The following is a 23,732-nucleotide window of genomic DNA, read 5'->3' as shown; positions in this document are numbered from 1 at the left end:
AATGTTCTGCAATAATATATCAGATTTCTGGAAAGAAGTAAGATCCCTCAATTGTAGTCAACCTTCTCTTCCATGTACTGTTGAAGGGATCGCGGGTGAAGATAATATTGTGACTTTATGGAGACAGTATTACAGTTCTTTGTTTAATTGCATGAAAGGTGATTTATATGAGGAGGAGGTGGTTCCGAGTGAAGAACTGATACATATTAAGATTCACGAAGTCTATAATGCCCTTCAAAAAATGCCTAATAATAAAGCATGTGGCATGGACTCCATTACTACTGAGCATTTGAAGTATGCTAGTCCAAGGCTTGCTCCTCTTTTAGCTCTTAACTTCACTGGCTGTATGATCCATGGTGTATTACCGGACTCAATGATGTCCATCTTGCTTGTGCCTGTTATAAAGAATAGAAGTGGTAAAATTGGTTCTCTGGATAATTATAGACCCATAGCACTAGCTAGTGTTCTGTCTAAGGTTATTGAAAGAATCCTGTTTGATAGAGTTAGTGAGTATATCACCTCTACTGACAACCAGTTTGGCTTTAAACCACAGCATGGTGCTGACATGTGTGTATATGCTCTCAAAGAAATAGTGAATCTTTACAAGGCTAAAAACTCCTCTGTTCTTATGTGTTTTATTGATGCTTCTAAAGCATTTGATAGAGTGAATCATAAAAAGCTATTTATTAAGTTAAAAAAACAGGGAGTGCCTGGGTACATTGTGAGGGTTCTTGCCTACTGGTATGCACACCAGAAATTGCATATCAAATGGGGGGGTTGTATATCTGCCTCATTTGGAGTGTCCAATGGAGTGAGGCAGGGGGGAATTTTGTCCCCTGTCCTATTCAACTTATATATAAATGAGCTGTCTGAGCGATTAAAAGCCTGCAGAACTGGTTGTCTTGTTGGGGGTTTGCTGGTGAACCATCTGATGTATGCAGATGATCTTGTCAGTTTTAGTCCAAGTAGTGCTGGGCTACAGCAACTTCTTAATATATGTGCAGAATACGGGGAGGAATACGACATAAAGTATAATGCCAGCAAGAGTGCTGTCCTAATCTGTAAAATTAAGCAGGATAAATCGCTGAATTTTCCAGTTTTTAAGCTTTGTAATAGGAGGCTTGATGTTTGCCATCAGATTAAATATCTTGGTTATATTTTAAGGGATGATATGTGCGATGATGAGGATATATACAGACAATGTTGCAAGTTATATGCACAGGCCAACATAATTGCACGTAAATTTGGTTTTTGTTCTAGGGCAGTAAAGGTGTCCCTTTTTAAAGCATATTGTACACCACTCTATATGGCCCATTTGTGGTCATCTTATAAAAAATCAGCCATCCGAAAATTACAAGTTGCATACAATGATGCTATGAGAATAGTACTCAAGGTTCCCAGAGGAGGAAGTGCCAGTTTAATGTTTGTCTCTGCTGGGGTGAGGACATTCAAGGCACTGTTGAGGAATTATATGTATAAGTTCTTGCAGCGCCTGGATGTCTCCACAAATGCACTTGTGGTGGCTCTCTCAGATCCCCTCCAGAGTTGTGCCCGTTACTCATCCAGTTTAAGGATGCACTGGATGAAATGTCTGTATGTAGTTTAGGTGATCTGTGTTTTTTATGTACTTATTTATTTACTAGTTGTGTGTTTTATATGTATTTTATTTGTGATTCATATGGACTTGAGTCTGCTAATAAACTTTACATTAAATAAAGTGTCTCATCGTGGAACTAAGAAAATGAATTTCTATCCTTTTACTGATTCTAGTACTATGCATATACACAATGTATAGCACAAAAATGAAGTAGGCTACATGTGTTTTTAGTTAATTACTTCTTTGTTGTAACAATGCGTTTTGGCAATAAATGTACTGTTGGAAAGACCGTTACCTTTTAAATGGTGCCACAATTAAAAAGGAAATGTATTAGTAACATGTTCAGCAGAGTTGTATATTTGGGTTGCATTCATGAAAACTTGCCAAATCTTTTCTGTCAATGCCAGAGCAACATTTTATTCTAATATTGACTCTTGTTTATAATATATATATATATATATATATTAGTAATTTAACCATTTATTAACAAACGGGCCATACACAGCCACAAAATAATACATGTACACACAAGCTGATCCGTAAACAAATGTAATCTGCTTTGTCTGACAGTATGTGCACATTTAACAATTTGTATGCACCAGAACCTTTGTGAACACAGAAATGATCACATCTGTGAAGTATAGAGTTAAAATGTCTGCAAAATGTTTTTGCAGTTTGTGTGCATGTGTAAATTTATTTAATGTGTTCAGATTGCTTTCTATTTTATTTAAATCTGTATTATTAAATTTATTGGTAATTGTGTGTGGATTTGAACATGTGTTTACAAAATTTGTCACAAAATAGTTTACACATTTCTAAACCAGGAATTACTGTTTCTAACAGTTATTGTATCTAATTGCTCACCGTGTATGTCTGTCAGAAGTAAATTGTAATATGATGTAAAACAATCAGAGGATTTCATCCTGATATGATTGATATTTAATTTGGGTTGAGGCAAAGTGGAAAATTGTCCCATTAGAGGATCAATCAAAACTTGATATAAATCATGGATGCTGGGTTCTCTGAGTTAAAGAGGGGAATTCATCCAACTTGTTATCGGTATACAGTTTAAAAACCAGCATCTATAATGGGGATGCATTAGTGCACACAGAATTGGCAACTTGCACATCTGAAGATAGCGTCAATGTTCAATCATAGCTACACAAAGGTTTTTAAGCAGCATTTGTTGCCCACAAGACAACATTTTCTTTAGTGAAGCACATCCTTAATTCAGCAAAAATAATACCAAACTACATTCTCCACAACATCTCTACATAAAATAGTAGCCTGTAGCCTGCACTTGCCAAACACTGGCTAGTCTTCTATCCAGTTCTGTCACCAATCTGATGCACTATGAAAACAGAAATATAGCAAAGGACTCCAACTGTTGAGCAGTAAAGATCTTAAATCAGGCAAGAATGAGAAACCATTTTATTTCTAAACTAAAAGCTCGAAAGCTTTGGATTGTGTTAATTATAGAAAGTTATTAGTGAAATTGTGTCAAGGATGAGCTCCTAAGTATGTGTTAAGAATTCTAGCGTACTAGTATGTTCACCAGACTATGCAAATAAAATGGGATAAAAGTTTTTCTGCCCCCTTTGAGGATAGCAATATGGTCAGGCAAGAGGAGATTTTATCCCCAGCTCTCTTGAACTTTAATATTGATGATCTTTACAGACTGACCAAACTGGGCACATGGTTGGTAATGTACTGGTGAATCCTGTTATGTGTGCAGGTGATCTTGTGAAGTTCATTACAAGTACAAGGTCACCAGCAACTCCTTTCTTTTTGTTATGCATGTGCCATATAACATGATATTAATTATTGAAGTAATAGGATTGTTTTTTATTATTTGTAGAACCAAGTCAGTATTGTATTAGACTGTTTTAAGAAATGTAATGTTTAGATGCATTTGTCACCTCCATTCTTGAGTAATTCTAATTATTATGGGGAAAACTAATGTACAGTTCAGTGCTAGATAATAACTATCTCAATTGTGAAGGCATTCACAGTTGACTTATTGTGAGTTACTGACTGATATATATATTTTAAGAAGTATGTGTTGTATGTTTTTTAAACCAGTTTTTGGACTTCTGTAATAAAGACTGAATTGAATTTAATTGAAATGGATTGAAATGAATTTAATATCTCCACAGTTCATTAGAGCTAACAAAATCTTACTAAAAGTAGAGGTGATGCAACATCGAGTAAACATGCTGTTCTAAACCTTTTTAAAAACACATTGATAATATCAAATTCATAATGAGCAATTGTCAACAAAGTAAAACACTTTTAAGGTGAATCCTTAGATATACTGTCACTTTATTTTTTTTTATCAGACTTTTTTTTATCAGGATTAAAAACTGTTTACAGGTGGCATTTAAATAACATTTTTAAAAGTATTGTCCAACTTTTCTCGGAAACACATTGGTCTTCCTCCTCCCTCTGTGAGACAATATGTAATCATTTAGCTTGCATAGTTTTTTTTTATTTTTATTAATTGCAATTTCATTGTTGTCTTGACTACACTTTTAGTCAGTCATTCATTTTTAATTAATTTTTGTATAATTTCTTTATTGCACCGCCTCACCTCAAGGTGGCGCCCATCCATTCTTGGACCAGTGTAGTCCGAACGACGCAAGCTGGCGGAAGCAACGGTGTTGGTTTTTAGCTAGCTTGCGTCTTAGGCTAAACAATAGCTTGTGAATATCCTTCGTAACTGCTCATATAGCTTAAGTATTTCATATAGTTACGCGGTAATATTACGGGAAATATCACTTTCTATATATTTATCTGACTGGTTCGCTTTAGTGGAATTCAAGCTTCAGAAACAATACGGTAGCGTTAGCCTTTAGCTGGAAAACAGTCGTTGACCAGTACTTGAGCAGAATGAATGAGCGTGTCTGAATGAATGGACAGTATTTACGTTTTCCAGGTTGTAAAAGCAGCATAATAAACAGCATATAACAATGGCAACTGGGGCTGATGTTCGGGATATTCTTGAGTTGGGTGGAGTCGATAATGACGGTCCCATCAGCAAGAAAGACCTCATCAACTCAGATAAGGTGAGAGATGGAAGAAAAATGTCCACATAAGTTGCACTCCTTACATTTCATCTAGATATTTTACCCTATCCTCTAACCCACTTAAATTTACTTTAGTTTTGGGGAATAAAAAATATGTTAAATTGCGGTTTTGTTATACCAAATGAATACTCATAACACAAAATTAAACCATTTCCCGGGCGAGAAACCGATTGACAGGATGTTGTTACTCTGTGCTGTACAATGTTACAGGGGTTTCATGAATGTAATAATTTAATCCACAATTTTTCTTAGAAAAAAACCAAGAAGGCAACAGAGACGCTGACTTTCAAGAGACCAGAAGGAATGCACAGAGAAGTTTATGCTCTACTCTATTCAGACAAGAAGTATGTTTTTTTAAATATATATATATACATATAAATATGCATATTTGAATACATTTCAGATTTTACTTGGCATGCTATCTATCTATCTATCTATCTATCTATCTATCTATCTATCTATCTATCTATCTATCTATCTATCTATCTATCTATCTATCTATCAAGTTTAGACTGTGTTTGTCTATGATTAATTTATCTATTAATATCTATATGTGAATCTATTAATGCACCTATTAATAATGTATAACTAATTTTATCACAATTTTAACAAAGACTTGTTTTTGCTGGTTATTTGTAGAGATGCACCCCCTCTGTTGCCTAGCGATACTACTCAAGGATACAGGACTGTCAAAGCCAAGCTAGGCTGTAAAAAAGTCCGTCCCTGGAAGTGGATGCCCTTCACAAATCCAGCTCGCAAGGATGGGGCCATATTCCACCACTGGAGACGGGTGGCAGAGGAGGGCAAGGACTACCCTTTTGCTCGCTTTAACAAGGTAGAGTTGACCACCCTCCTTTTCAGTCAAGCAGTACACATACAAAGGGCATGTTTATACCACAGTCCATCATTTTTTATGCCCTTCTTTTCAAGCATTTTTATCTGTGTTCTTTTCATTCATTTGTCCAAACTAACTATATTCTCTATTTTCCTACCTGAATTTACAGACAGTGCAAGTACCAGTATATTCAGAGCAGGAATATCAGATGTATCTCCATGATGATGGCTGGACTAAAGCAGAAACAGATCATCTGTTTGACCTGTGCAAGCGCTTTGACCTGCGCTTTGTAGTTGTCCATGACCGCTACGACTACCAGCAATACAGAGTAATAGCTCAGTATTTCACCTATGCATTGAAGTGAAAAATAATTTATTAATTGCAGCAAGTAATTGATATTACTGTGTTCCTTTAAAAAAAAAAGACACACACACACAATAAATCACATACCTGTAATAGTTTTCCTTAATTTCTATTTTCCAGAAACGCTCTGTCGAGGACCTGAAAGAACGATATTATAGTATTTGTGGTAAGCTGACCAAGGTTCGTGCACCATCTGGGACAGAGCCCAAGATCTACATCTTTGATGCTGCTCATGAAAGGCGCCGTAAAGAGCAGTTGGAGAAGCTGTTCAATCGTACACCTGAACAAGTTAGTACATTTCTAATTTGATTTGTGTTGTAATATAAATGTTTGAACTTAAATTTGACCAAAAGCAGCATAAATAGGCAGTGCATGAAGCAGTTTACAACTGCAGTTATTAATGAAACTGTAATGCCAACCCTTAAAATTTCTGTCCTTTAAATGTTAAGTTTGCAATTCTCTTGTTTTTCCTGCAGGTGGCAGAAGAGGAGTATCTTATTCAGGAGCTAAGGAAGATTGAGAATAGGAAGAAAGAGCGTGAGAAAAATGCTCAGGATCTACAGAAACTCATTAAAGCGGCTGACACCACAACGGAGTTAAGGAGAGCTGAAAAGAGGGTATCCAAGAAGAAGCTCCCGCAAAAAAGAGAAACAGAAAAACCGGTACAATTACAACACACCAAAGGACCAAAGTAAACCACAAGCTGAATCAGTAATACCAGTCATCTTCAGGATTGTTCTTAAATAAAAGTCTAATTAATCCTAGAATAGTTATTAAATATTTTCCTTGTCAGGTTTTTACAAAGTTCCAAAGAACATTGTATGTCATACCTAAATAGTTGTCTCTTTTTCTGTAGGCTGTTCCAGAGACAGCAGGCATCAAGTTCCCTGACTTCAAATCAGCGGGTGTCACATTGCGCAGTCAGAGGGTGAGTGAGGTGTTTGAACAAAACTGATTTATATGGAATATATATATATATATATATATGTGCGTGTGTGTGTGTGTGTGTATTTATTAGGGCTCTCAAACTATTAAAATCTTTTATCAGATAAATCACAGCTTTCAAATGAATTAATCACGATTAATCACCATTTGCGACTATGAAATTTGCCAATTTCTACTGTAATGTATCAACAGAAAGAGCCAATGCTTACAAATATTTACTGTTAACTGAGCTTCCCTTGGGTCCAATGGTCAGTAAATGCAGCATGTAATGTACTTCTACATGCTGTTCTAAAACATCTCTACCATGTTCTAGATCATAATTCTGAATTAAATTTTTTTATTTAATTATAAAAATAAAAAAACAGCAGATGTGATGACTGAAGTTAAACAGCCAACATTGATGAAGAAACTCTGATAAAACTGATGATCTGGATGAAATCAGCTTTTTCCTTTTATCACTGAAGTATGAGTGTTTGTGCAGCAGTGATAAAAGTCCTACAGCAGCATCACCCAAAGTAAACACCTGTTGATAAAATATATAAGTTTTTCTTCACTTTTTTACATTAGATTATCACTTTAGTTGTAATAATCAGTTTAATATTTCATAAAATCTAGACCTAAAAGAGGTCTAATTTGTGAACGATGAACCGATAGTTTCCTTCTTCTCAGCTGATCCATAAACAAACACAACAAAAGAGAAAAGTCGATCAGCTGACCACCGTCAGCCGTAGTAATTCACGGAGTAACATAAGAAGAGAGGGAAGAAGCAGCTGTTGCACAAATGCGGAGACCACCAGAGATCCTCCAGACCGGACATGCAAAATGCAGGATAAGTTTAAAAAAGAATGCGGGAAAAGTGTGGGTGTGGAACCCTCTCACCGGGAAAAGAGTGTGTTAATACACCCACATTTTCCACCGAGGCGACGTCCATGGGTCGCTCTATTAATGTGTTTATTCTCAAATCCATCCATAGAGCCAGCCGGCTGATCTTTTACATCACGCCTCTCCTCGTCCCGCCGTCATAACAAAGAAATGACGGATGTATGGGGATTGACATGCCGCACATGCGTTAATTCTGTTAAAATTTTAATGCAATTACATAAATTAATTAACTCTGTTCAGACGTTATTTTTGACAGCTCTAATATATATATATATGTATATATATATATATATATATGTTGTTTTTTTTAAAATAAATTATGTGTAAATCAGTGTTAACATTAACTGAATTATAAAGCTTGAAGCTGAAGTTGCTGTGTGTGAGTACCCAGAGAGTTAGGCTTGAGCTACCTATCTCTCATTATCACTGTGATGATTGATTCTGTTACTGACCAGCTAATATCTGTAAAACCTGCAAGAGGACTCTTATTCATCTTCAAGACTGATGAGGAGCTGCTGCTCTCTATGGAAAGTGCATTAGTACAGCTAAGGAAGTGGAGAGACCCTCTAGCTAATCAGTCAGATAGAGTTCAGTGGATAAAGACATTTTGATCTGGCCCGCTGAAGTGCATTTCATACGAATTAAAAACCTTGAGTTAGAGCTGTTTATTCTAATATCGCCAGTACCTTAAATCACAACCCTGTATGTGTGTGTGTGTCTCCGTGTGTTTGTGTGTTGTTCAGATGAAGCTGCCAAGCTCAGTTGGCCAGAAAAAGATCAAGGCCATTGAGCAGATCCTGGTAGAGCAAGGAGTGGGTGAGTATGAATAAACATTAGCAATTTGCAAACATTTCAGAGTTTTAGATGTTTAATTCTCCCCTGCAGCAAACTTTGGTTTCAGTTTGGCAAGGAACGTGACAAATTTTACAGAATAACACATACTTACAGGAATATTCAGTTTTAGATTAGTATGAACAGAACACGTAAAGTTAAAGGCCACTATTGTCACTATTTCTGCATTGTTATTAATAAGTTTTAGTACTTTTCAATAAAAGCTCATCAACCACATTTGGTGCATGTTTTCCTCCCTGTCTGGTTTGGATGTAGATCTTAACCCCATGCCCACAGAGGAGATTGTGCAGATGTTCAATGAGCTTCGTAGTGACCTGGTGCTGCTGTATGAGTTGAAGCAAGCCCACAGCAACTGTGAGTACGAACAGCAGATGCTGCGTCATCGTTACGAGGCTCTACTTAAGGCTGGAAGCGGGGCCGGGTGTGTGGGAGCTATAGGGCCAGGATCTGCCACTCTACCACAAGGTGGGGAGCTCAGTACTGTAAACAGTACCACGTCATCCACCCCAGGAGCTGAGGTTCAGTCCTGGCCCAGTACTGATGACATCAAGGTGGAAGCTAAGGAGCAGATCATTGATGTTGGTGGAGCACCTCTTACCCCCAATTCTGTAAGTATGCGCAGCTATAACACAGACTTTCCTGAACCGCTATAGGAGTGAAAATATATGGAGGTTGTTTGGTAAATGCCCAGATTATTATATCTACACATTATGAGGATCAAAATGTTGCTTTGAATAACTTTAAACACATTAGTAAAACTTAATGTGGTGTAATGATACAACCACTACCAGAACAAACATCAGGCTTTGACTGCTAGAGATGTATCGATAATGTACTATCATATTGGCCTAATGAGTGAGAAGACTATGAGAAATCCAGAGCCTGTCTCTTCTTCTGATTGTTTGGTGTTTCTGTGTGAAAAATGTTTGATCTGGGTAGATTGTGTGAGCTTTAAAATAACCTCATAATGCATTTTTGTTCTGGTAGATTGAAAATAAGCAGCAGCTGGGTCCAGATTTACAAATTAGAGGTTGTGAATGTCTTCATAGTCCCTGTGCAAAAGTGGGAGTTAACAGCAAATTTATGACCTCAAACTGGTTAAAAGCAGGGGAAAAGTTAAGAAAGAATGCCATGTATTGTCATTTTCACCCATTACGATCTAATGCAACATTTTTGTGTGGCTGTTCTCATATTTGAGATGGCATCTGTGGTGTAAATAGGTTAAATATTATCAATCCTTCATTCATTATATTCATATTATTACCAGTTTACCTGACAGCTTAGACAGCATGTTCTAGAAATGACCACAGGCCATTATAACTGAAGAAGAAGAGGAAGAGGAGGTGAACCTTGTCACATTCCAACTTGACTTGACCTCTGTATTTTATTGCAGCGTAAACGAAGAGAATCAGCATCCAGCTCATCTTCTGTGAAAAAGGTGAAGAAGCCTTGATGAGAACAGCTGATACGACGAGGGACTGCATTACTTATTTTGATGACAGTGAAGTGCCCATGAGTGTTTTGGCTGGATAAGATGGACACCACTGAGCCGGACACCATATTACTGTCTATTTACTCCGAATCACATCTGACCACACATACACACATACACAACTTCTCACCTACTAACAAGACCTCTCCAAACCCTCCCCATCTGGCTGTGACAAAGGCAACAACTGAGTGACATTTCATTCCATTACTGCCCGTCTCCCTGCCTCTGCCACTGGTTGGGCTTAGATGAGGCAAGAGCAACTGTAAATTGCCAGGCTGAGCTAATCGGGACATGGTGAAGAAGGTGGGAATGACTGGGTAATTGAAATGAATTGGAATGAAAGAACAAAATCAGGGAGTAGGAGGAGCTGGAGCTGCAATCGTCATTTGAGCCATCTGGGATTTTTTCTTGTTCTTTTTTTTTTTTTTTTTTCCCCTAATCATACACTAGTGTTTACTGGAAATGTGTTTTTGTGTTAGCCTGTAAAACTGGCTTCCTCTCAACCAGGAGCACATTTCGTTCTCTGATGGAGGCCCCCTTCCATCTAGATCCTAACTCTCGACTGGAAGGGCTAATTTCTGTTGTTTCTCTTCAGTTGACCTTGAAAATGCTTTGGTTATTGATCTAATAAATACCAGTTGTTTGGATTTCTATATTTTTTTATTTTATGCAGGTTCTGCATATTTTTTCTGCCTTTCTCACATTTTAGGTCTTTTTCTCAGTTGCTCTTGATTTGGGGGTAATCAGTGTCAAATATGTATTTATTGAGGGAATTGTAGGATCACGACATTCTTACCTTACCTGTCATCTAAGTTAAGAGACAAATAATGACTTCATTAATATGATAATTAAGCATAGCCACTGTAGCTTCATTAGGTTCCCCCTCATAATATTGCTAATTGTGTGTCAATTATGTCGTTTAGCCTTTGTAGACATTCATTTCTATGCAAATTTTAAATATGTTTGCCAAAAAAGGGTAGGGCACTGATTTGGTGTGCACATACTTAGTTTTTTTTAATGTATACTTAAAAAAAAAAAAGAGGAAAATACAGGTACCACAATTTGTATCTAAAAGGATAAATGATTTAAGCAAGGAAAGGTTGGACCTACCTGGTAAATTTAGAAGAAAGTATGTTCCTTTTAAGGCATTAAGACCGTAAGGTATCCCAAATGGTTCCCTAGCATCTATCAAACAAAGCCGGTACTTGAGTTTTAAAGCTCAGAGGGTGGTCCCTTCTCACAGAGAACTGTTTGTCCATTCAGAGACGCCATAGTAAAAATGGCACAAATATAGCAGCTGCCCCTTATGTGGGCCTAACACAAGTAGATATAAATGTCTCATTTTAAAAGAATGAAAAAACAAGTTATTTTATTAAAGCAATTAGATACCAATAGAAACTATTTTAACGTTACGTTTTTCTGCTATTCACCTTTGATTTTGTTAAACAATTATAAAGTGTGGCAATGTCTAGCCAAATGCTTCGACTTCATTCCAGTTCACCAATGGCTTTACCCTCCCACTGTGCATGGATACGTGTGTCTCTTTTCCTTTAGGAATGAAGGAGTCGTCACTTCTGCTGCAGCATTCTGAGCCATTTGGTAGCGTAGATGACCACTACTTCTTGAAAGCAAAAATAAAATGGGGCACCCACCTTATCTGCAAGAATGAAACAATGGGCTTAGGGACAAAAACAAACAAAAAACTAAAGAGAGAAATTAGGATTGAGCTTTGGCAGGATTTTAGGAAATGTCACAGATTGTAAACCTTTTGTGGGCAGCCAAGAGTTTCAGTTCCTGTTTGATGATTTTTACTTAGTGCTCCTGTATAAAGATTTTAATTGTGGGTTATTGTTTATTTTTGCTCTTTTGAGGTCTGTCCACATTTACTCCACCTTTAGAAGATTTTTTTTAACCACTGACCACTTTATTAGGTACACATGTTCCATTACTTGTTAACACAAATGTTTAACCAGTCAATCAAAGGGCAGCATCTCAATGCAATTAGGCATGTAGACATAGTCAAAGCAACTTGCTGAAGTTCAAACCGAGCATCAGAATGGGGAAGAAAGGGAATTGAAGTGACTGAATGTGGCATGGTTGTTGGTGTCAGACAGGTTGGCCCGAGTATTTCAGAAACTGCTGATCTACTGGGATTTTCACAGACCACCATCTCCAGGGTTTACAGAGAATGGTTAGAAAAAGAGAAGATATCCAATGAGCAGCAGTTGGCTGCATAACCAGGTGCTGTTGATGTTAGAGATCAGAGGAGAATGGTCAGTTAGAGTTAATAGAAAGGTAACAGTAACTTGAATAACAACTGGTTCCAACATAGGTATGCAGAAACCATCTTTCAAGAAATCATACCTTGAAACAGATTGATAGGATACAACAACAGAAGACTACACTGGGTGCCACACCTGTCAGCTATAACAGAAAACAGGACACAATTCACAGGGGTTCACTAAAACTGGACAATAGAAGAATGGAAACATCACATGGTCTAGCGAGGCTCGAATTTTGCTGTGATATTCAGGCTGTAGGGTCTGAATTTGGTGTAAACAAAATGAAAACATGGATCAATCCTGCCTTGTATTTGTAGTCCAGGCTTGTGGTGATGATGTGATGGTGTGAGAGATATTTTACTGGCACACTTTGGACTCAAGTACCAACTGAGTATCGTTTAAGTGCCATAGTCTACTTGATTATTGTTGCTGACTATGTCCATCCCTTTATGACCATGCTGTGTTCATCTTCTGATGGCTACTTCCAGCCAGATAATGCACCATGTCACAAAGCTAAAATGATCTCAAACTGGTTTCTTGAACATAATGAGTTCACTGCACTTTAATGACTATCATAGTCACCAGATCTCAATCCGATAGGACACCTTTGGGATATAGTGGACTGTGAGATTTCCGTCATGGATGTGCAGCCCCAACATGCTGATTAAGCTTGAAATGTCACGACATCTTGAGGAAAAAAGAATAATAATAATACTTTATTTATATAGCTCTTTCAAAAAAAAAAAAAAAAAAAAAAAAAATGCTTTCCAAAAGATAAAACATAACAAAAACATACGACCTCAAAGCAACTACACTAGTAAATATAGAAATATAAATAAGTAAAAAATACAAAACAGATAACACAATAATAGAAAACACTAAATAAAACATAAAACAGGAGAAAAGATGAAAACCAGCAGAATAAAACAGAATAAGATGTAAGTGTCACCATCCTACTGGGTATTAAAAGCAAGCATAAATAAATATGTTTTAAGTTTCAACTTAAAAAGCACCAGATCCAAGATAACACAGGTTAGGGGAACGCTTATTCCAGAGCACAGGTGCAACAACTGTGATAGCTTGGTCTCCCCAGTATTTACTTTTAGATCTGGGTAGGTTGAGCCAAAACTGGTTAGATTACCTTAAGGCTCGTCCATGCTTGTGAACAGTTAAAACCTCAGATAAATAAGGTGGTTCAAGGCCGTTAAGAGCTTTAAAAACTAACGCTAAAAATATAAAATCAATCCTAAAGCTGACTGGAAGCCAGTGGATAGAGGAGAGGACAGGTGTAATACATTCTTGTCTGGTTGTGCTTGTTAAAAGCCGGGCAACTGCATTTGCACAAGTTGAAGGTGGCTGAGGCACGCACAGTTTTTTTGCACAGCAGAGCACTCTAGAGTCTTTGAGGTCCACTAACACAAGAACTCAAAGACAAGTTGGGTGCAGTTTGAAGCTTCTTTGTTATGGAAGATTGCATTTTTTGCAGACTTTTGTTCTTCTGTTCCAAATTTTAAAAACCAAAGTAATTAAACTGGATAACATGTATACTCTGAATGCTTCTTCTCTGCTTAAGTTTTTACTTATTTTCAAAAACAAAGTTCTCCGCATATTAAAAAGTGCAAACGAATACTTGACCATTTTTCTGAATTTGCTGCCACAGTAAAGTTAAAAATCAGAGCCAAGGTGACACCAACATGATGTAAGCCAACTACAAATCATGCAAAGGGGTGTGTTACATTTACAGAATAAAAAGTTAAGCGCTGCTGCTGAGGTGGTTGGTGAGCCCCCAAATCAAATTCTGCCTAGGGAATGTAAAGCAGTAGGGAGAGCAGTTGTCTACCTACCGGAAAGTCGGTGGATTGATTCCGGGCTTTTCCTGACCACATGCCAAAGTGTCCTTGGGCCTGACACTGATCCTGATCAGTCTATGTACGTGTGCAATCGGTTAAAAGCACTTGTTATAATAAAAATAGAAGTCGTGTATGAATGTATGTAAATGTGACATGTAGTGCTTTGAGAGGTCAACCGAGGACTAGAAAAGCCTACATGGGCCCCAGCTCATACCGGTTCAGGCCAGCCCTGATTTGCCACTTACTTCACTATTTATAGTAACAGAAAGTTTTACCTGGGTTCCCCCTTCATGTCGCTGTAGTTTTCCTTTAAATTCCACATTAATATTTTCATTTTAAATCCTAATTTTCTGCCAAAGATAATTTAAAAAATAAACTGAAAAAACATCTAAGCGTTTTTTTTTAATTTTCTCTCCAACTTCAGAAAGTTTTTCCTGTCAAACACTCAGAAATGTACCCACTGCAATCAGTCTGGTTTTTATTTACAGCTCTAATCAGCACTGCTAAGTTTCCAGTGGTAAGCCCATCCACACACTGCAGCCTGTTTGATTGAGAGAGAGAAAAAGAGAGAGAGAAAGCAAGTAAACATGGGTAAAATGGATTCTCTGTGTCTATATTTCATGTTGAAAATTGGCTCATAAATCCAGTGGTTTGATCTATGGAACCCGTCGTTGCCTGAAAAAACCTCCGTAAATGTGTAATTTCTCCCTTGACAGAACACAGCCGAAAGGCTATCTTTCTTTTGCCTCCTCCTCCCCTCTCTCTGCCCCTCTTCTCTGTCTTTCATTCTCACTCCCTCTCTAGTAGCCTGGTGTTGGATTAATGCTCTTTTCCCCTCTCTCCTTTCATGCTCCTCTGATATCTTCTTTTCATCACTGCTCATCCATTTATCAAAACCAGGGTTTCTCTCCTCTCTACTGTACCTTTCACTGTCTAAAGCAAGTATGTTCTAAGACAGCCATCAAGAATATGGAGTTTTGTTTTGTTTGCTTTGTTTTTTTTTAATTACCATAAATAGAAAATAGGTGGGCAGAAATGCATTAGCAGCCACGTGTGAATGATAAAGCCCTCCAGCAGCCCCCATCTAGCTCTGTCTATCATGATCTCCATCCGGTATGTAGTATGCTTTCTGCAACACTGATGTGAAAAGCATGAAGCAGAACACCACAGAAGACTGTCTTATAATGTGGCTGAGATGGGACCTCTTTATCAAGGCTAGGCTGAGGCTTTAATCATGGTCTAAGAGGTGTGTAGGCTTTTTATCATAATTGAACTGTATCCAGGTTAATCGCTGGCATACGTCACTGTCGAGAGGTTGCTCCGTTGCACCAGCAGGCAAAACCGGCAGTGGTGATTGAACACACTGTTAAGAGAAAAGATGTGTACTGAGGGACATAAAGTGGGAAGATGCAGGTAACGGCAGATGTGATAGAACACTGTTGAAATACATCACGCCTTGAGGTAACTGCTGATGTGTCAATAATTAGATTGCTGATGCCTCCTCTCTATGCCTCTGTGCTTTATATCCATCATGTCACATGCAATCACCAATTACTACAATGTAAAGAGAATTGTACGTTTGCAGTGTAAGGATGGGTACTATCATTTACCACTTACCGCAAATGTGCCATAAAAATGTCCAAAACAGATTTTCACCTTCGTGCCCCTCTCTCATCTCCATGTCTCTTTGACTTTCACCTTCTCTTGAATGTAGGTCACCTTGAGGCTGAAAACTTTTAATCATCCTTCCACATCAAATTCACCTGTGCCCTCTGGGACCTCAAGCTGCAACAGAGAGGAAGGGAGGTGGGAAATGAAGTGCCCACAGGGCTGGACAGTCGATGTCATTTTCACTGGATCTTTTTTTTTTTTTTTTTTTTGCTGGTGGGGGAAGGCCTGTTACAACACAAACCCAATAACTGGTTCTAAGCAGTGCTTACAGCTAGGCATTAACCCCTCTGTCCACTCTCCACATTCAAGCCCTAGGGAGGCAGATAAGAGTGGAGTGGAGTAGAGCAACGAGTACGACTAAATCTGGACTTCTCTTTCCACAGAAGTGTGCTGCTTTGTAGAACATCTGGATGGTAATGCAGTTACCTTTCAAGGTGTTCTATATTAAAATGAGTGATTGGGGCTGGAAATGGATGGACATGGGATGTCATTTCAGGAAAAAAGCTCTCTTTGTGTAATTATGAGGTCAAAATGAACTTCCTGGTACATTTCAATGAAAGCTGTGATCCCATGTAGTTGTCATCCAATACATGACTAATGTTGCATTCACCCCTTAAATGTAATTTATAACAAATGTTTGGCCATCCCTCATTAAAATATCCTATTGTATTGTATGGAATTTACTAAAGGAATAAAATAAAAAATGGTAGATTTCTGTAGTCTTGTAACAAAATAGCTTTTTATTTCCATTTACTACAGTTAAAGAATAAAATAAAATAAAATGACATAAAATAAAATAAAGTCAGTTGTGAACTTTAATGTGTGTTTCATCTTCACGATGTTACAGAATTCTTCCACTTTTCCTCCTTAGCTTGTTTTTCTGTTTTTTTATTATCATATTTATTTATTTTTAACAAATGTTGGGACATTTACTTCCATGATCTGATGAAAATTAACTGGATACATTCTTTCCCGGACCAGTGTAATATTTCCTGTGTCATGCCTTGTTGGGTTTTTGCTATGGTTTTGTTTCTGTTATTTTGTCATTTTTTCCCTTGTGTATTCTGTTTTGCTTTCGGTTCATCAGCACACCTGGTTTAATTTCCTCAATTTGCTTGTCCTTCGTGTATCCCTTGGTTTTTTTCACTCTGCCAGATCATTGTTATTTCCTGTTATTGTCCTTGTCCATGTCTCTGTTTCAGCCTTCCTGGTCCTGTTTAGCTTTTATTTTCATTAAACCTTGGCTTCCTGCACCTGCCTCGTCAGCCTGCGTTTGGGTCCACATTCCACACAAGCCGTGACACCCTGAGTCTCTGGCTAAAAGCCAAACTCAAAGCATGAAGAAATTCGCCCCTCTGATGTGGAGTGGTGTTATTGCTGGATTTTTTCCGCCTAAAATTCTGCACTCCCCTTTTTTCAAAACATATCTTTGCTGATTACTAACAGAAACTTCTATTTCAACTTCACCAGTCCACACAGAGTCTTTCATGAATGACATCCAACTTGTTTAGATGCTTATTTATAAATGTTATGAAATTTATTTCACTGAGTGGGCACTTTAACATTGTTTCAGATGATTTTTTTCTGTGAAAGACATCTCTATGCAGATGCTACACAGACTGACAGGAAGCTTTACTGCATGATTAGTGTTATTTATAAAAATATCCACGTCCAGTGTCCATACTTGAAATGCATATGGCTTTACTGAACTTAATTCCTTTGCTAATTTGTGTGTATCTGCCTTTGTTTCTTTCTTTTTATTTTTTTTTTATTTTATTATCAATGATGGTACACATAATGAAGAAACAGAGACACAGCCGGATGATGAAGGTGTTGTCCATTCAGGACCAAGCTGTGATTGCATGCTGCCCATAAACAAGGCCAGGTTGGACAGGTCAGCTTCACTCTGTTCTCCCAGTGATGCCCAGAAACAAACCAGTTTGATTTGATTTATCAGTGAGAGATAGAGAAGCCTTTGAACAATATGTGACAGAGTTACTCCGCTAAAGTACCACAGCGAATGTCTTTCCTCCTCTCTTTACCTGCTCAAGCACAATTCTAACAAAGGGGAAAAAATCCAATTTACCATGTGGATCCACAGCTGTCAGGGTGAGGGAATTAAACATCACCCATAACTCAGTGGGGGTGCTGAGCAGGTCAGCGGATGGCAGGGATGGTAACATCACTCTAGGGTGCAATAACAAAGGATTTTAACCTATGACTCCTTCAATAAGGCTGCTACTAGAACATCCTCCTTATCACTAGCTTTCACCATGCTAGTTAACAGTCTCTGGTCAAGTTGACAACTCAACTTATGAGTTACTGCTCATCACTTAAATTTCTCTGTTATACAAACAGGAGAAAACAGTGAAATGTCAGCATAAATGCTATGTTTTCCATTCCGCTGAGTCCTGGAGCTGTTCCTGTGATGGTCCACAGGGTGTTGGTGGGACTGCTAGTGTCCCGGTGTCATCACCCTCACAGGCCGACTACTTGCCTGGCTGGCCCGCCACCACCAGAGCCTCAATTACCTGACTGACATTTCATTAGTGCCTGCAGCTGATCCCGTGGCTGAGAGGCAGTGGGGCGCAGAGGAGCATTCAGCGAGCCATAGGGGGAAGTGGAGGATTCAACGTATTACATTCTCATGCGCTGTCAGTGTCACAGCTCTGAGTACAGCCACATAGCCCACTCATTACATTGCCGTCATTTAGTTCATGCTCTTATTAAGCTGGACTGTGTATACTAAAATAGAGCTGCACAGCTGGATTTTATTCTGGTGACACCAACTCTAAGCTGATGTCCACAAACCTACCCTAGATTGTTGGAGCCACTGGGCGGTGTTAGAAATTTTAGTTGTGTCTGTGTGTGGCCATGGGATGACTACTTAAGTATAGCAGCTGAAGATGTATATGAGACGAATCAATTCTATGCTGATCAGAAGTTGATCTGTACGTACGGCTTCATGTGTTGAACAATATATGTGTATCAGGTATCGTATATACACATGTGATACCTGGGTTTCTGCGTGATGTGTGTGGCCTCTTCATCCCTGGGGTTAGCGCAGGCCATGCCAGAGATGATCCAAGGCGGAGCTGAGGGGGCTTAGCGAGACCCCCGGCCTGAGCCTCTCCACACAGCCCACGCTTGGCTGGCCTCTCCTTCCCATTTGTCATCTTGGGCCAGTAAGACCCCCAGAGAGATTAGGGCAGAGCAGAGAGACTGGAGGAGTAGCAGGAATAAGAGGATCAGTTAAGCTATAAACACAGACAAGTTTGTGTCTCTCACCCACTCTGGCACAGTGACAGTTTGTAATGGCTGTCAAAAGTTCGCTCTGTGCAGTACATCTTTCTTTAAGTGTCACTGCAGTGCCTGAATGTGGCATACCTCATGCCAGCAAACACAACAGGTACAGAAGCATGTTTCAGTCTGATCAAATGCTGTGTGTGGTGTGAAATGTGTGCTCTGGTTGGACATTAAACAGAGGAGTTAACTGTATCGACCCATATTGACCCAAACTAATGAACCATGGCCCAGTGCAGAACAGAAAATGCAAAGGTTTGCTTATAATTAGAATTCTGTGGCACAAAGACCATTAGTCAAATCCTGAGAGCTCCTTCATTTCCATATTTTTGAATATTCTACTTAATTATGCAAAGAGAACAGTGAGGTAGATGAGAAGTTTTAAGAAAGCCTCATAAAGTCCTTATTAAGAGCAGAGGGGATTAATGACAGTTAATATGAGGGCAATCAAACATTTAATGCAAAGGCCCTCCTGCAGGCAAACACTATTTAAATGAGTCAATTAGACATTCATTATCTAGCAGCATATAAGTGAAGTCAGATCTGCATAAATGTTGGTGTAGGGCATCATTCCCCTGTAAAAAGGAACAAATGAAATATTAAAAAAGTTAACATGTCAGACATGGAAAATGCACAAATATTGATTGCTAGAGGGCTAGTTACATGTTGTCATCAAATCAGGGGAGAATGCACAATATCCATTGGAAATTGTCTCATAAATCATAATTATTGAGTTAGCACAATCTCTTCTCACAATTAGGCATGTAGCATTGTTGAAACAGACTGGGAGAGAGGGATGGGTAAGTTTTCCAAATGTCCATTATGAATTTCTGCCAAATCCTGCACGTGAGTATGTTCAGATTTACTAAATCATTCTCTTACTAACAAGCCTCCTCACAATAAGTAGATATATACTAAAGAAAAACATACATATTCTGCAGAGGATGACTTGAATAATGTACCAAACTATGTAGATATATCACTGTCAGGACTTCCTCCCTCCTCCTTCTCCTGCAATCCCTCTTTCTTTCCCTCTCTCTATGTCTGCCTCCACTCTTGTCAGTTGCCCCTGCACACAATTACTGTGTGTGATTGCTATCAGGCGGGACGATCGGGGAGGCTCCCAAATTAGGGCCTAAATAGGATTTCCTACATGGCGAAGGGCACAGGCCTGGACATGGTAATGAAAGCCTATACATCACAATCAGGCCGACAATCCTATTCATACTGCAACACATTACTCTCACTCCTCATAATTATAGAGGGGTGACAGACGGGCCTGTGAGGCACGGTGGAGGAGACGCAAGTGTTGGGAGGAGGCAAAAGGGAAGGGGGGTTTACCGGGGAGGTGGTGGAGCAGTGACACCGTTTTTGAGTGGCTTCTTCTCTTCTGTGATCTCCCGATACTTGCAGTGACCAGATTAGGAGGCAGTCCACAGGGCTGAGTTCACCATGGTCCCACTGAGTATCCATGACACATGACACATCCATCTGTGTTGGAACTTTAAAAAAATAAAAAATAAAAACAGGCACAAAAGTCCTACAATTTGGCTTTTTTTTCTCAGATTCTTCCACTGGGACACTGACCACATCTTCCATCAGAGTGACTGACAAACACACACACACACAAACACACTCCCTTACATGGAGAGATGTGATGAGATGTGAGGGGGACAGCTTTGCGATCAATACCATGAGCAGGAATCAGCGATGGGAAGAATAAGACAATGGCCTATCAGATTGAGGTTGACTTCTCCTTGTATGTGTGGCAGGCCTGTGACAATAGATTGGCCCAGAAATCCGATGGCACTTGCCGACAGAAGAAAAAAAAAAAAAAAATGAGGAGACAGATGAAAAGAAAGATTGCTAATACTCTCCAAGCAGGCATTTTAATCTGTGACAGAGGAGGGATTTGGTGAAAGCCATTATCACACAGCAACCCCCACACCCACCCCACCTTCCTTTCTCCCCTTTCTTTTCTGATAAGCAACCTTATCAGACTGCATGGGGGGAGAATGCATGGGTGTGTGTGTGTATGCATCCACATCTTTGCATGTGTTTGTATTGCAAAATGGGATATTCCAAATGTGATTCATTGCATCTGAGAAAACCCAACTCTATCGATGTAAATCACCTTAAGAACTAAGTCAAATGGCAAGCTTTGCAAAGTGGATTCAGATCGCAATAACCCAGTTTACCAAAGAAAGAAACATGGACAACAAAGAGGCAAAATGAAGTGCGTTGTCAAGTGTTTGCTGCTGTTGCCTGAGGAAGGAAGCCACCTTGATTTTGTGTGCAAGAGGGTGTCCCACCTGCAGATACCTCTCATCTTTTGATTGCATCACACTGTAACCTTGAAGAAAGATAAGATGAGGAAGATGTCAGGTTGCATATTTGCATTTTTCCTCTGAAAATGTCTTGTTCTGTCTTTGTTAAGCTGTGTTTACAATATGATGACATGTGAAAGCCACCACCCGGTACTGTTCAGGCCATCCAGGATGTAAAAGCCGTCTCGTGTGCTCTTTTTTGCATTATTTTTGTTTGTGTTTGTACCTTCAACTTTTCAGCTACACTTCTAACACATTCCTGAATGGATTTCTTTTACTTGTACTTATAATAAATTATGTTTGAGTACAATATTTGTTAGCATCAACCCGTTTTGTATCCTTTGAACCAGTTTGTGACATCTGTCCTCTGGTTGGTTCAAGAGGTTGATGAGTATATGTGTGTGTACCTATGCATATATTCTCATGTGCATGCTCTCCATAACAACCCATCTCCACTTGGTGTGTTTATGTCTCCTCAAGATGGTGTCCTTTCTATGATCAGAACAATCCATCAGACCCTGCTGCTCATTAATCACCAGACAGACACACATGCACATTCATGCACACACACACCACACACACACACACACACACACACACACACACACCTTTGGGATCAGGGCAGGCAGTGATGAACAGTGGGGTTAGTTTAGTGGACCACTAACACCTGCACCTCAGAGAGCAGGTAAGCACAACATAACATGGCCTCAGAAAACCTCCAGAAATGACATCTGCACCTCACAGATTTCATCTGATTTTCTGATATTCTGGCATTTATGTTTTTTTCTATTTTTTCTTCAATGATGGAAGTGCACATACATTTAGCTGTACCAGGTGAAGCTGAAAACTTAACTCTATCCTCAGTCCCTGTTCTCACAGGTTTTAGGTTCAGGATGAGCTTTAATAAACCTGACGAATTAACATATGACAAAATCAGGATAGATTGTAGGATTGTAAAGTTAGTATATCACTGCTGTTGAAGGACTGAATTTGATAGTTATGTCTTGAATCTGTTTCTTAAGGGTGCTAAAATCTCCAGACAGGACAGTTTTATTCCTTGATTGAGTTTCTTGCGCTAGTTATCAGCAAGATGATAAATGTCTTCAAACTTTATTGTGTAAATCAACAAACAACAACAGACTACCCTACACAAAGGAATAACATCTTAGGTAATTTGTGCATGACTTTAACTTCAGATGCCTGTAGCAGTCTTTATTCTTACCTTGTTATCCTGAAAAACTAAACTTTCTAACTTAAAGTAGACATTTTGAAAAGATATGAAACCAAACTATGGTGATAACCTTAACCATGTTGATTTGGTGCTTAAAACTAGCAAATTAGAAACAAAATTTTAAACCAAAACCAAAACAGTGCTTTGTGAAAAAATGACCCCATATATGGCACACCCCTTGTCACTCCTGTCTCAAAAAAGAACATGAGGGCAGCTGAATCCTCAACTTAAGAATTAAAAACATCAATTAACTGGGTGGCGTCACAGTCCCATTTTTAAATATACCCACATTTCCAATAAGCATCATCAGGCTCTATTATTATTTGGTCCTTTCTTCTTCTGCATTTAATGCACAGCAGTAATAATTTTCTGTTTCTACTGTTTCTGCCGTTGATCTTGAACATTGTGGTCTTTACATAAATTTCTTGAGGATGCACTTTAATATGAGCACTTCACTGCTGGATAGTGGATATCACCTCTCCCACCCAAAAACCTCTGCCTCTGCACTTGTCTCAAAATCTCTACTCGTGGCCTCTTACTATGGATCATCAGATCAGCCCTCCATAGAACCAGCGCACTGGCTAATTCACTATTGATCCTGGCTCATGGACCAATTTCCAGTTGTGTTTGGTTTGGGACTACAGTTTCGGTCACGCTTCGTCTGTCCCTTAGGGGCCAGGGAGAAGCCTCTGCCGCTCTCTTATCAGGCAGAAAGCACACACACAAAGAGTGTGTGGGATGAAGTGAAAGGTGACTGTTGCTAGCTTGCAGAGGAAAGGAGAGAGGTCATTAGTGGATGGTGATGAGTTCCAGAGTTTGAAAGAAAGCAGTTCGACTCTGGCTTTGTGTGAGGTTGCAGTGGAACTTCTAAGAACTGAGCACCAGTGATTCACACAGTGCAAGAAAATAGGGTTGTGTTGAAATCCGCCACGATAACTACAGAAGTAAGGCAGAGCTATTATGTTCTGAAAAGAGGCCACATATGGAAGGACAGGCATTCTTTCTTTTACTTTCCT

The 23,732-nt window shown here is 38.9% G+C and overlaps 1 protein-coding gene across 1 annotated transcript; it reads left to right on the top strand.

Moving 5' to 3' along the window:
- The first annotated feature begins 4,231 nt into the window (after positions 1–4,231).
- Positions 4,232–10,699, top strand: dmap1 (DNA methyltransferase 1 associated protein 1). The gene is made up of 10 exons (XM_042007195.1): positions 4,232–4,662; positions 4,936–5,027; positions 5,323–5,518; positions 5,688–5,846; positions 6,002–6,169; positions 6,358–6,543; positions 6,738–6,809; positions 8,452–8,524; positions 8,816–9,168; positions 9,954–10,699. The coding sequence occupies exons 1-10, from the start codon at positions 4,567–4,569 to the stop codon at positions 10,011–10,013; spliced, it is 1,455 nt and encodes a 484-aa protein (XP_041863129.1). The 5' UTR covers positions 4,232–4,566; the 3' UTR covers positions 10,014–10,699.
- The last annotated feature ends 13,033 nt before the right edge of the window (positions 10,700–23,732 follow it).

This window comes from Melanotaenia boesemani, chromosome 14 (genome assembly GCF_017639745.1).
Source record: "Melanotaenia boesemani isolate fMelBoe1 chromosome 14, fMelBoe1.pri, whole genome shotgun sequence".
Taxonomy (NCBI): Eukaryota; Metazoa; Chordata; class Actinopteri; order Atheriniformes; family Melanotaeniidae; genus Melanotaenia; species Melanotaenia boesemani.
This window is presented reverse-complemented; position numbering and strand designations above follow the sequence as displayed.